The 13360-nt window shown below is 52.6% G+C and overlaps 1 protein-coding gene across 5 annotated transcripts in view; it reads right to left on the bottom strand.

Moving 5' to 3' along the window:
- Nucleotides 1-13360, bottom strand: part of ERG (ETS transcription factor ERG) — a 112303-nt gene that overhangs the window by 49001 nt on the left and 49942 nt on the right. For 4 of the 5 annotated variants that reach the window (XM_049629238.1, XM_049629239.1, XM_049629240.1 and 1 more), the window contains exon 2: nt 12890-13107. In XM_049629238.1, coding sequence (XP_049485195.1) covers nt 12890-13107 — 218 coding nt within the window. Of the gene's footprint in view, nt 1-6771; nt 8123-12889; nt 13108-13360 lie in introns of those variants that run through there. The other variant, XM_049629241.1, reaches the window with a different exon arrangement.

Below are 13360 nucleotides of genomic sequence, written 5' to 3'. Positions count from 1 at the left end.
CAGGGTGCTCCAAGCACTCAGGTCCCTGCTGCTTCGGCTACAGAAATCAAGAGACGGCACATCCTCACGAGTCCTCCATACCTGCCGTTTCTTGACCCTTTTGGAAAGAACTGGCCAACCAGGGAGGTCAGTGCAGGAATATTAAAAATAAGCAAATAATCAGGGCACCTCAGGGGTGCCTCAGGGTGGCTCAGTCATTTAAGCATCTGACTCTTGATTTCTGCTGAGGTCATGATCTTACGGTTCATGAGTTTGAGCCCTGAGTCAGGCTCTGTGTGGACAGTGGGAAGCCTGCTTGGGAGTCTCTCTCTCCCTCTCCCTCTTCCTCTCCCCTGCTAGCTCGTGAACTCTCTCTCTCTCTCTCTCTCTCTCTCTCTCTCAAAAATAAATAAATAAACATTAAAAAGATAAGGGAATATGGGGCGCCTGGGTGGCTCAGTCAGTTAAGCATCCAACTTCGGCTCAGGTCATGATCTCACAGTTCAGGGGTTCAAGCCCCGTGTCGGGCTCTGTGTCTCCCTCCCTCTCTGCTCCTCCCCCACTCGCGGTCTGTCTCTCTCTCTCAAAAATAAATAAGCATTAAAAAAATTTTTTTTTTAATTTTTAAAAAGATAAGGGAACAATTGAAAAAACAAAAAAACCTGGAGAGACAGAATGGTCTATATCCCAGTTTCCAAAAATCTTCTGTTTCTATGTTTTAAACTCACATTTGCCCCTGAGAGCACCCAATGCACTGTGGGCAAACAAATATTTACAGACCTTACTTAGTTCATCTCCTACCTAGTATTTGACTGTTTACTCCTCCCAGGACCGGCCTCAAGCTCTCTTCATGTATTTACGTTGTAGTAAATATATGGGCAACACATCTCACACAGTGCCAAAGTCACGGTAAATGCCACATGTTAGCTGCTTCTTACGCACTTCACGCACACAACTCCACGAGGCCAATCCCAGGAAACAGGAGCCCCGTTACAGGTAAAGCACAGAGGCTGGGTAGGGAGTGTGTTGTGTCCCAGGTGATACAAGCAGCAGGGGAAGAGCCAGGATTTGAACTTAGGCACTCGGGGTCCTGAGTCCGAGTCCTCGATCACCACACTCTAGGACCTCCCCCGGTAGCCCCACACGAGTCGTCCGTCTCACGGACGTGAAACACAACAGAATGGGCACCTGTTGGGTATTTTCAGAAGAATATCCTGGGAGTGGCCCTGAAGGCAGTCATGGAGAGATTTGCAGATGTGAGCTGAGCCACGTGCCCACAAAGGCAGGGCCTCCAGGGAGAAGCCAAAGATGATGTGTTTCTGGGGACATACATACGGATTTTGGTTAAGTCTAGTTTTGTTTTGTTTAAAGAATTAAAAAAAATTTTTTTTAATGTTTATTTATTTTTGAGAGAGAGAGACAGAGTGCGAGCTGGGGAGGGGCAGAGAGAGAGAGGGAGGCACAGAATCGGAAGCAGGCTCCAGGCTCCGAGCTGTCAGCACAGAGCCCAACACGAGGCTCGAACTCACAAACTGTGAGATCATGACCTGAGCTGAAGTCGGACACTTAACCTACTGAGTCACCCAGGCGCCAGCCCCCCCCCTTTTTTTTTTTTTTTTTAGAAAACGCTGATCAACCCCATTTACAGTTGAATGTCAAATGTTCTCCCCACCAGACCTCCTGGGGGAGCTCAGCACGGTCGGTTGGTCGCTGCATGCTCTGCAGAGAGGATGGGCTAACGCTGGTGACTGTGACAGGAAATCTGGTCAGAGGTTCCCGGGCTAAGAGGCACAGCAGGAATGAACCTGACCCAGAATGTGGACCTAAGAACTGAGGACCAGGACAGAAGTTGGACCATCGGGAAAGTAGTCAGTCTAAGGTTTTCAGATCGAGGGGAACACAGCCCGAGGCAAATCTTCATTTAGCTGTTGCCATACATAACACCCTATTTTATTTTTTTATTCTTTTTAAAGAACTCCTTTTTTAACTTTTTTTAATGTTTATTCATTTTTTGAGAGTGAGGGAAACAGAGCGTGAGCAGGGGAGGGGCAGAGAGAGAGGGAGACACAGAATCCCAAGCAGGCTCCAGGCTCCGAGCTGTCAGCGCAGAGCCCGATGCGGGGCTCGAACTCACGAACTACGAGATCATGACCTGAGCCGAAGTTGGAGGCTTAACCGACTGAGCCACCCAGACACCCCAAAGAACTTTTTTTTTTTAATGTTTATTTTTGAGAGAGAGAGAGAAAGAGAGAGAGAGAGAGGGCGTGAGCACGTGAGCAGGGGAGGGGCAGAGAGAGAGGGAGACAGAGGATCCGAAGACTGTCTACTGACGGCAGTGAACCCAACATGGGGCTCCAACTCACCAACTGTGAGATCATGACCTGAGCTGAAGTAGGACGCTTAAGCGACTGAGCCACCCGGGGGGCTTATTTTAAAAAGGGATAATGTGCCTGTAAAAATGTACCGAGAAATTAAAACTGGGGCTTTGTTTTTGAAAAAAACAAAATAAACTTGGCATCTGACATTGAGTTTCTCACATCAGAGGCTACGGACAGCAGGGTAGACTCCATCATGGAAAGAGCCCGCAGCGAACGGCACAGACGTGGCCATTAGCTTGACAAGGACGGAGACTCAGCCCCGTACTGTCGTCTGTGCTGTGTGAATGGACCTCATTTATCCAAGAATGTCGCTGAACGCAGCCCCAGGCGACAGCCCTGAGCTCACCAGCCACATTAAATCTGTGATTCACCCTCGCTTCAGAATAGTTAGCAGAGGCTTTGGAACTTAGAAAAAGTCCACAGCAAGGCAAAATCAAATTTGGAAAATCAATGTACTTCTTCTGGAAGCGGGTAGATGGGGCACCTGGGTGGCTCAGTCGGTGAAGCTTCCAACTTCGGCTCAGGTCATGATCTCACAGTCCGTGGGTTTGAGCCCCTCACGGGGCTCTGTGCTGACAGCTCAGAGCCTGGAGCCTACTTCAGATTCTGTGTCTCCCTCTCTTTCTGTCTGCCCCTCACCTGCTCACACTCTGTCTCTCTCTCAAAAATAAATAAACTTAAAAAAGAAATTAGAAGCGGGTAGAGACAAACCCACGATCCTCTCGAAAATCTACTTCTTCTGCAAAACCCATCCTTCTTCCTGTCCCTGAGTTCCTCTTGCACGTAGAGACAACTCTCCACTGCCTTTCTCTCCACCACATGCTGGGGGAGTGTTCTTGAGCTCTGCTTCCAGAATGATCTTCCCCAAATTCAAATCCACACTGGTCACGTGCATCCTAAGCCCTGCGTTGGACCACAGGACCTTCGGATTAACACACATGCCCCCGACTCTCTGGGTCTCCTCAATTCATTCGTTTCTCCAACCAGTATTTACGGAGCAAATCTCTCTGCTAGGCCCTGTCCTAGGTGCTGGGGATACATCGGGGTCCCTATTCTCACAGTGTCTGCATCTGAGCGGCGAGAGCCCCTCTCCCCTGCTACACGTTCTCTTGCCCTCGTTCACAATGGTCCTTATCACCCCAACTCTTATGCGGATAAGCAAGTTCATGTCGCTAGCACGCAGCCTTCAGCTCGTCGCCGTTTACTGGAACGTCACCATCTTCCAGAATGTTCTTTTTAGTTCATTGGGTGGCGAAGCTCCGTGAGAGAAATACAAAGGTGTTCTTTGGCAGTTCTGCCCTGACAGTCCAGAGAGGTCTGTTCCGAGAGAGGGTCCACGGGAGGCTGGCCGGGGCAAAGTGCATACTTGGTTCTAATCGACCGAACAAACTCCTAATCGAGTTCCATGGCGTGGACTGAGGCAAGTCGCTACAAAAGGCATTTTCAGGCCCCCAGACAAGGAGGGGATTGTCTGGACAGCGCCAGGGTAATTTGTGGGTCTGTTTTATTTCTGAATCAGAGGCAGTGGAAAAGCCGCTTCAGACCCCACGGCTGAGCGGCGGGCGGAGCTTGGCAGTGATTCATGGAGAGCTCCCCGCTCGCACTGAAACTGGAGATGTTTGTCTTCACAGCTGGGTGTTATTTTTACCCTTGCTAAATATGCTCTCTTACACCTGGAATCCCAGTCTCTTCCCTCCAGCCCTGTCCCCTTCCCCCCCTCTCCAAAGCAGTTGAAGACTAAGTTAATTAAAAAGTCACCACCAACTCACCAACAGTTAGTTCTTTGTCCCTGCAACGGGTTTGAAGCTTTCCCGAGTTTCTTCATTTAAGTTTATATTTCTCTTTACAGCTGAGAGCGGGTACCAGCCAGACCGTGTTACGTTTCGGTCCTGAAATCTCGGGGTGGGGGGCGATGCGTCCTTTTGGGCTTCATCATTTGGAAATAAAATGTGCTATAGAATAAGATCTCGACGAAGAGTTACATACGCAGGATGAGATGTGGCTTCTCTTCCGTCTCGTGAGTTGTCTTTGTTGTTGTTGTTGTTGTTTGCTTGATACACTTCATTTCTCAGAGAGGAAAGAATGAAGCCCAGTAGGCACCAAGGGCCTTCAGTCTTTTATTTGCATAACAGGCTATGCAAATTCTGGTTAACCAAAATGATTTCACTTTCAAGATAGAAAATCCCAAGGCGGTCCCCCTGTCCCGCTGCCAATACCCGCACTGACCCAACGGAACTTTCTGGCGTCCTGACGGGGGGCAGGACTCCGAGGCTCTCCTACTCGACAAAATGGCGCCCATCCACTCGACACCCCAAGAGATGTCGAAGGAGGTAGTGAGTGGCTGCTGAGGAGAAGGGATGAGAAGTCTGCTCCAGACAGAGACGCGGCGGCAGAACCTCGGTCTCCCTCCCGACTGTTCCCTGGGTGAGGCTCTGGGTCCACGTCCCAGTTTTGCAGCCCGATGAACTGACATCTGTAAAGACTCAAGGTCCCTTACAAGGAGGACAAGCTATTACTAACTGGCCTCCCTGTCACAGTTCGGAAAACTCACTAGCTTGCAAGGCTCCCACAGGGTGACTTGGACGGTGGCCGAACAAGGCATCTTGGATGCCAATCTGATTCAGAACCCTGAGGCAGACAGGAGTAAGTGAGATTAGCATTGGGAACTTCTCTGTCCTAACAGAATACATGAAGCAAATGTATAGCAAATGTAGGAAAATAAAGACTAAGTCAAACCTCCATGAGTCAAAGGAGAAAGGCACGGAGAGAGAGTGGTCCCAGCGAACCACGTTCAAATACCAAATATTGAGTGTCGCAGGTACAATGAAAGACCCTGGCATTAAAAGACCTTCAGCAGAGACCTACTCTCAGAAAGACCTACTACCTGCCTCATTCTGCAGGTAGTAGGCGGGCACAGCACAACACAACATAACACAACTGACGTGCAGGGTGGTTGAACGGTTGCCATCCTAACACTGGGAATTTTTTTTTTCAGTTTTCATTTCGGCCCAATGAGTATTTACTGAGAGCCACTGATGAGCTTGGATGGCCAAGTCCCTCCAACCCGCTTGTTGTTTTTAAAATGTGGTTTTATCCGGGGACATGTCATGAAGGTAGCGTGAAGGTGAGTCCAGGTAAATTGGCCCGCTGGAATAAAACGAAACGAGGGGGAAGGAATGGTTTTTAAACGCGCACCACATGCAAGGAACCAGAACGGTCAGTGTTTGGATGTAATGCCTCTCAGTGGACAAGGCATAGGACGTAGAGCTTGTGTGTCCCTGCCAACACAGAAAAGCTGTCTGGCTAAAGGAAGCAGCCTGAGGGAGTGGAGAGGAGGCCAGGCCTGGGGTCACACGGCCTATGACAGGTGGATGTGAGCAAGATCAGAAAACTTAGAGACTCAATGGTTTTCCTCCGTGAGACGGGTATAAACGTAATGTCACTCATACATCGGATAATACATCGTATATTAAAATCTATTAATAAATCATAGTTGGGCTGTGGATGTGCTGATAAATGCTGGTCTTCTTGGAGTCTTTCTTTTGTGTCCAGGAGGATGAGGTCACACCCTCATGCCTGCGATGGCTGGGCCCCAGACATCCCTCTGTTCTGTACTTGCCACGGGATCTCCCAGAACCTTCCTCACCCCTGACGGACCGTGAGCTTCTTTTCACCCATCTTCATAGCAGCTAATGCAGTGCATGATGTGAACACCAATTAGATGTTAATTTACGAAAAGGTTTCTCAATTTTGACACTGTTGACGTCCGGGGCGGGAAGGTTCTTTCAGAGGTGAGTGGAGGGGGCGGGGGGTGGGGGCGGGGGATCCTCTTTTGTGTATCGTATAATGCTGAGCACCAGCTCTGGCTTCCAGCCACCAGATGCCAGGAATACCCCCTCCCCCACTGTTCTGCAGAGGCCCCTGGGGGGCTCAGTCAGTTAAGCGTCCAACCTCAGCTCAGGTCCTGATCTCGCGGTCCGTGAGTTCGAGCCCCGCGTCGGGCTCTGTGCTGACAGCTCAGAGCCTGGTGCCTGCTTCGGATTCTGTGTCTCCCCCTCTCTCTCTCAAAAATAAATAAACGTTAAAAAAAAATTTTTTTTAAAGTGTCTGCAGACATTGCCAAATGTCCCCCGAGACACAATCACCAGGGTTGAGAAATGGTTTAATGAATTAAGATCCACTGAACTCAGGTGAGGAGGTGAGAGCCTCTCCCATTCTGCCCGGTGTTCATTAGCACTAAGTGCGTGGCCCCAACGTCTGGGCTGATATTGGAGGCGCCCGGGCTCTAACCTCGGGAGGATTCCCAGTGTGGTTTGTCCACGTCTCATTTGGAGTCTCCCCAACACCCTGGGCTCATCCTTACTTCCCGCCTTCTCCATAGGTCCAACCTGTCAGCAAAGCACATCGGTCCTACCTTCGAAATGGGTCCAGAATGCCACCACCTCTCAGCCAGGCACCACCGTCCCTCGCCCGAATTCCTGCACAGGCCTCCTCCAGGAGGAGCCCGGGAGAGCCTGCTGACTCTGAGGAATGTCACGCCCCCACCTTCCTGCAGCACGCCGACAGTCTCCTCGCTCACTCAGAGGGAAGATCGCTGCACCTCATTGCCTGTTTGTGGCTTGGGTCACTAGGTGTCAGTCACGATTGTCCTCCAGCGCTCCAGGCTGACCTCGGGGCCTTTGCACAGAGCACTCCCTTCTCCTGGAATATTCTGCTGTTTGACCATGGGGCATTCTCCCTCACACCCTTTGGGACGTTATTCATGTGTCACTGTCTTAGAGACAGTGACCCATGTCACCCCATCTAGAGTGGCCCCCCTGTTTCCCCGCTTGATTTTTCTCCTTCACATCTACCACGATCCAACCTACTGTACGTTTAACTAGATGGCTCAAGGGCCATCTTCCCCATGAGAAAGGGAACGGAGCAGGGCAGAAGTTTTTTGTGCTTTATGACTGTAGGTCGAGAACCAAGAATAGTGACCACACGTAGTAAGCTCTCAGTGAATTCTTGTTGGATGAATGAATGACCGCACGCACAGCCAGCGTGCCTGATGCCCAGACGGGCCAATCGGGTCACCCCCTTTTCTGTCATCGTCGTCACTCGGCAGATGCGTGTTCGTTAAATATGACGTCGAGAGCACCCTGCTGTCTGACGTGCGGCTGGAGTTATCCACCCAACGAGTCTTCTTCCCAGACCACAGAGAGAGGACAGACAGACAGACAGACCGACCGACTTCCTGGGAGCAGACCAACTTCTACACGTTGTATTCTCCCGGGCCACTCACTCTGCAGGGCACCCATTTTTCATCTCCCTCGACTCTGCAACAGAGTGGCGGTTCTCGGACCAGCGAGCACGGGAATCTCCAGAGGGCTCATTAAAACACCGAGTGCCAGGCTCCGTCCCCGAGTCTGGTCGGATTCGGCGGGTGTGGGGTGGCCCGAGAACTGCACGTCTAACGGCCCCCCCACCGCCCCGGCTGGTGCTGATGCTGCTGATCGCGGGGCTTCACTCTGGGCACCGCCGCCCTAGGGACCCCTCACCCACCCGACTCCAGCAAGAAGTTGAGGACCCCAGGGGGTCTGGGGACGGGGCCAGGGCAAGACTCACAGGCACGGCACACGAGTTCATTACGTTCCAGCTGCAACGAGCTTCCGGGTGGGCCTACACCGCCCTGCCGTTACCTCCAGGCGGGCTACGCGGAATTTTCACCGCCTTAGGAAGGGGGCAGGAGATGTCCGATGCACCTGACATCTGGCTGCATCTCCGAGTCAGAGGCGCCGAGGTGCCATGATGCAGCTGCTTTGCACACAATACTGCCCGCCTACTCACGGAAGGCAATTTTCTCGTGGGCCGTGTGCGTGTGTGTGTGTGTGTTATCTCTTGGCCCGTCTCGCCTGTCTGTAGGGGCCTGAGCCTTAGCAACCTCACGGCAAGTTAAGGCCATCAGCAGGGGGCTCACTAGAGGCCTCGCAGGCAGCAGAACTCCCCACAGGGCCTTTGTGTGTACCACGCTGGGAAACAGCTGGTTCAAGTTGGCACACGGACCGTCCTCCGCCGTGTGGACACGTGGGGGTTTCTGGTGCGTGAGGCTGGAGTGAAGAAAGGGGCAAGGCAGGGTGGCCACGGACTACCGAGGCTGAGAAATGACGTCCTGTGTCTACACAGCGTGCAGTTAGATCGGTGTCTACAGGAACCGTGCCCTCTGATACAGCAGCGGCCTAAGCCAAACTCACAATTACTTCCCCGCGGGTTCGCAAGGCGGTGGTGCCTTTCTCTCCTGTTTTCCTTTTATTATTTTTTATAGAGCTCTAGTATAATGGCAACAGATCTCATTTCGCCACTTGCATTTCATTTCAGGAGCCTTGTGAGCACATACGGGCTGAGGGTTTGCAGAACTCCACCACTTGGGTAGGAACTGGGCTCCACCCTCCTCCCGAAGCACTTGGCTTTTTCCTCCAAGGGCGACGGATGGACAGGGACAGAGAGGACCATTCGCCAGGATGCCATTCTACGTAGAAGGAGCTGGGTCACGCTCAGGCAAGACCCAAGTTGCAGAGCACTCTTGTCCTGGGGGGTATTTGCACACTGGCAATCAGGGGCCGCAAAGGTATCCGCTCACATGTTGCAAAGGCCAGTTCACTTACGTAAATGCCCCTGGAACTTGATCAAGTCGCGTGTGCGCTGCATGGGAGTCCGACTCGTGAAAGCTTCCAGCAATGACAATCAGAACAAGCTGCTGAGCTGGGGGCCAGGAGGTGTGCTTCTTTTCACGCCGCTGTCTCTAACTCCCCGGCACACCTGGCCTGGGGCTTCCAGGCTGGGGGATTTGGGGGGCGGCGGCTGCTGTCTCTGGAGGGATGCCGGGAGGCGGGGTGTTTAGGAGCTCTACCCCTGTCCCTTCTGCTCACGCAGAGGTGAACCGTGCCTGCTCCACACTGCCCCTGCCGAGAACTCCCGCAGGGCGGGACCCCTGTCTCCCCGACCCTGCCTCTGCCCCTGACACCTCGTGCAGGGCTGCTACAGACCAGTGTCCACTCGAGGTCTCCAGAATGAAAACCAACTGAACGCACATCCACGTTCCCTATGGTGGAGCTGGTGTGTGTAAATATCACACGGTGGGTCTGCAAAGTGTGCAGCCTGATCCGCAGTAATCTTGTATCCACTCGTCGGGCCCCCAGATGAAACGAGCCTTAGCCGCCCTGACGGCCACACAGGCAGCCTGTCGTGTTCTGAACAGCAGGTACTGCCTGGCCGCCCAGCTCTCGGTGCCCTGCAAGGTGCCAGTGAACCAACGATCTGATGTACAACACCCTCTACCATTTCCCGTCCAGCCGGCTGAGCCCCTCAGTACAAGGAACTGGCCACCACAGGGAATCTTTGGTTTGGAGGTCTGAGAGGAATGGCTCCACCAAGCCCTGCCCAGCACAGAGTCTGGGAACACCAGGTAGGGCCGGTTTCCTGCGTCTACTTGGCCAGGGCGTCACGCCCAGTGACTTAAACCACCGCTAATCAAGGTGTTGCTGTAAGGATACTGCATAGATGTTAGCATCTAGAATCCATTGACATTAAATAAAGGCAATTATCCTTCAGAATGTGGGTGGGCCTCGTCTAATCAGTTGAAGGTCTAAAGAGCAGAAAACTGAGCTTCTCCCTAAGGAAGAAGAAGTTCTGCCTCAGGACCGCAGCAGCGGCAACTCCTGCCTGAGTTTTCAGCCCTCCAGCCTGCCCTACAGATCTCAGACTTGACCCACACAACTGCAAGAGCCAATTCCTTACAACAAATCTCTGCAGTGTCTAACCTATTGGTTGTTTTTCTGGAGACTTCAACTGACGCACCGGCCCAGGCACCACACTCAACTCCAGCAGGCACACTGAGCTCTGGAAAGGACGGGAAGGAGCGCTGTATTTGTCTCTACTGCAAAGAGGGTCAATGCATGTCACCCTCCTGTCTTTCCAGAACATTCTTGGGGGTGGGCAACGATGACACTTGGTGACCAGCTGCCATCTGTGTCATAGCTCCATTCGACAAGGCTTCGGCGGTTCTGGAAGCTCCTCCCTCCCTATATCACGCCAGCCTTGGATTTTCCATCAAAGAAGCGCACGGACCTTGATCAAAGCTAGATGGAGGCAGCCATGCTCCCTTCACGGACCTGCCCGACATAGCACCGTGGATCCAAGAAGAAGACAAGGGGAGCGACAGGACTGACTTGCCTCCCCCACCAAAACACATCACGGTTTGCTTCAAAAGCTGGAACTGCCTTTAAAAGTTCTGTGATGGGAACATTCTGAGCAATCCTAGACTTTCTGAGGGCCTGAGAGGCACTAAAGTTTCCATTGTTCCCCCACAAGATAACCGTCCAGTTCCTCCCAGAACGATTGCATTTCCCAGAGAAGAGACCCACCTTTGCACCTGATGGGAAATGCCACAGGGCCTGCCCCAGTCAGCTGGGCTGAGGAATGTGGAAGAAGCTTCCCGGGAGCCCCGTCCTTCTTGGGGACCCCGCCCCTTAGCCAGGCTCAGGGTTCCCGTCCCAAATCCCCGTGGGGACCTCCTTGGGCTGGGAAGGCTGGCCCACGGCCCCGGCCAGGCAGAAAATGGACGCTGGCTACAGAGAGGAAGCACAGGCCCGCCCCAGGGGAAATGGTGTCCACTTCTCCCACAAGACAGCAGTCTTCTTCTATTTATATATTTTGTTAAATTCACAAATAGCACCGCAAGAATAAGAGAAGGTTTTGTTTCTCCAACACCGTCCTCACCTCCTCACTCGGTCTCCTTCTGGGGCTGCTGAATCCAGCCTGGCAATTCCCAGAGCTGGTCGCAGGCCAGGCTCTTGGCAACATGGGCTAGGGCACGGCTCGCTCCACTTTTTGCTGACTGGAAATCGTCTCAGTGCCCTTTGCCCGAAGTGTTCTCTCTCTCTCTCTCCCTGTCTCTCTCATACTCAGTGTCTCCCTAACACAGTCTTGCTCTAACACACACGCACGCACGCACGCGGTGATGTGTTCCTTGCAGGTAGAAACCAGCCTTGGAAGAAGTCCTACGTACTCAGGGCTCACAGCAGGACGACCAGTTAACGAGCAGGGGAAACATTCTATCAGACGGACAGGTTTACTGTGAAATAGTTACACGTAACCGTCAACTGGCCGGGCCAGGACTCCGCTATCCTGGGCCCTCTGACCGCATTTTCTACCAGGGTCCTTTTGTCCTCATAGGTGTCTAGAAATTACTGCCTTGCCGGGCCTATCTTGGCTTGAATTCCACTTAATCGTAGCTACATTGAATCGTAGCAAGATTCAACATCAGAGCTATCTTCCCCCTCTTCCAGAAGAAGCGAGATGCACAGAGTGAACGGGCTTCTCGGAGCCGAGGAAAACTCTTGCCGTCTCCCATCTCCCTGTCTGGCACGTCAGCCACACTGCGGACATTCTCTCTAAGGCCCTATGACTTGGCACTTTCATCAACTAGGGGTTGACGCAATGGTTTCCAGTGCTTATAAAACATGACAATTATAAAAAGCGCGTTTAGCATTGAAATATACGTGAAGCAAAAAGGGGGCCTATTATGGGCGCCGCGGAGTGGAAAATGCACTGGGTGTGGAGTCAGACGCCCTTGGTTTGAGTCCAATTGCTCTAAGCTGGGATCTCAAGTTAGCCAGAAAATGCCTGAGCCTCAGTTTCCTCATCCATCAGATGGGGACAAGCATTCCTCACAAGGCTGCTCGGAGCACTCACAGCTCGCTGGCTATACAGGGGCTTTGCGCGTTAACAAAGCACCAGAAAACATGAGCCGTTCTTCGGACTCTATGCCAGATCATGCGGCATCTAAAGGAAATTATCCTTTCTTTGTCCTGGGATCTTATGTTCTTTCCAAATACGCGTGGGGTATCGCATCGCAATGGAAGTCAACTTTACTTTTCAAAACCGCGTCTGATGAGACGCTTTCGGGCACCAGGCGCACGGTCCCGCATTCGATAACATATGCGGTGAGACAGCGGCGTTCTCGTGACAAAGTCAGGAAAGGGAGTACTTCACCCGTGCCGCCGGAACTTGGCTTCAAGCGTAAGGAAAGGCGAGAAGAAACGGGGCGCACCAAGAAGGCAGGGGTGGAGCGCGTACGAACCAGACCCACCAGCCAAGTCATACGGGTCGGACGTCACGCTGCACTGCCCGGCCACTCGCTCACACTCTCCCTCCATAAAAACATAAGCCGGCATTATTTTCCAGGCAATAAAACCCTCAGAGATGAATTCTGCCATATGTGGGCACGGCCCCCCTCCCGCAGAGCCCTCGTGCCTGGGAAACAGAATCGAGCACATCTTCAAAGGGAGCTCTTGGTAAATATACTACCAGTTTTACAACCTCTAGCCTTCACGCAAACCACTGGGGAACACATTTTCTCAGCTCGGCCCGACGTTACCGCGCCAGGGCCTCACTCGTGGCAACGATCCTTGGAGAAGCGCGACTCGTTTGCCTCTTCCAGGGGCAGGAGAACAGCGAAGTCGGGGAGAAGAGGGGCAGGGGCGTCTCCTTACCTTGAGCCGTTCACCTGGTTAGGGTTACACTCCATTTTGACAGTGACCCTGGCTGGAGGTTGAGACAGCCAGTCCTGCTGAGGGACGCGGGGGCTCATCTTGGATGTCTGTCCATAGTCGCCGGAGGAGGACGCGGTCATGTCCGTCTTGGCCAGGTGTGGTGTTCCGTAGGCACACTCGAACAATGACTGGTCCTCGCTCACGACCGATAGCGCTTCCTGAATGCCCAAAGAAACACAAGTTCAGGACGCGCCAAAGGACAGTCACGCTTCAGAGGGCTGCTGGCTTGCGAGCCATTTCTAAGTGGGACCACATTTTAGGTAGTTGTCGTGGTGTCCGTTTCTACCTTTGAGAAGAAAAAAGTAGCTGGGTTTCTTCCCTCCCGACCGCAGCAGTTGGAAGCCCGGAAAAACTTTCCTGCGGGTCTCCTAGCATCCCCGGCCTGACTGCCACAGTGCAGATAATACCCAC

Source organism: Panthera uncia, chromosome C2 (genome assembly GCF_023721935.1).
Source record: "Panthera uncia isolate 11264 chromosome C2, Puncia_PCG_1.0, whole genome shotgun sequence".
NCBI classification, from domain to species: Eukaryota; Metazoa; Chordata; class Mammalia; order Carnivora; family Felidae; genus Panthera; species Panthera uncia.
This window is presented reverse-complemented; position numbering and strand designations above follow the sequence as displayed.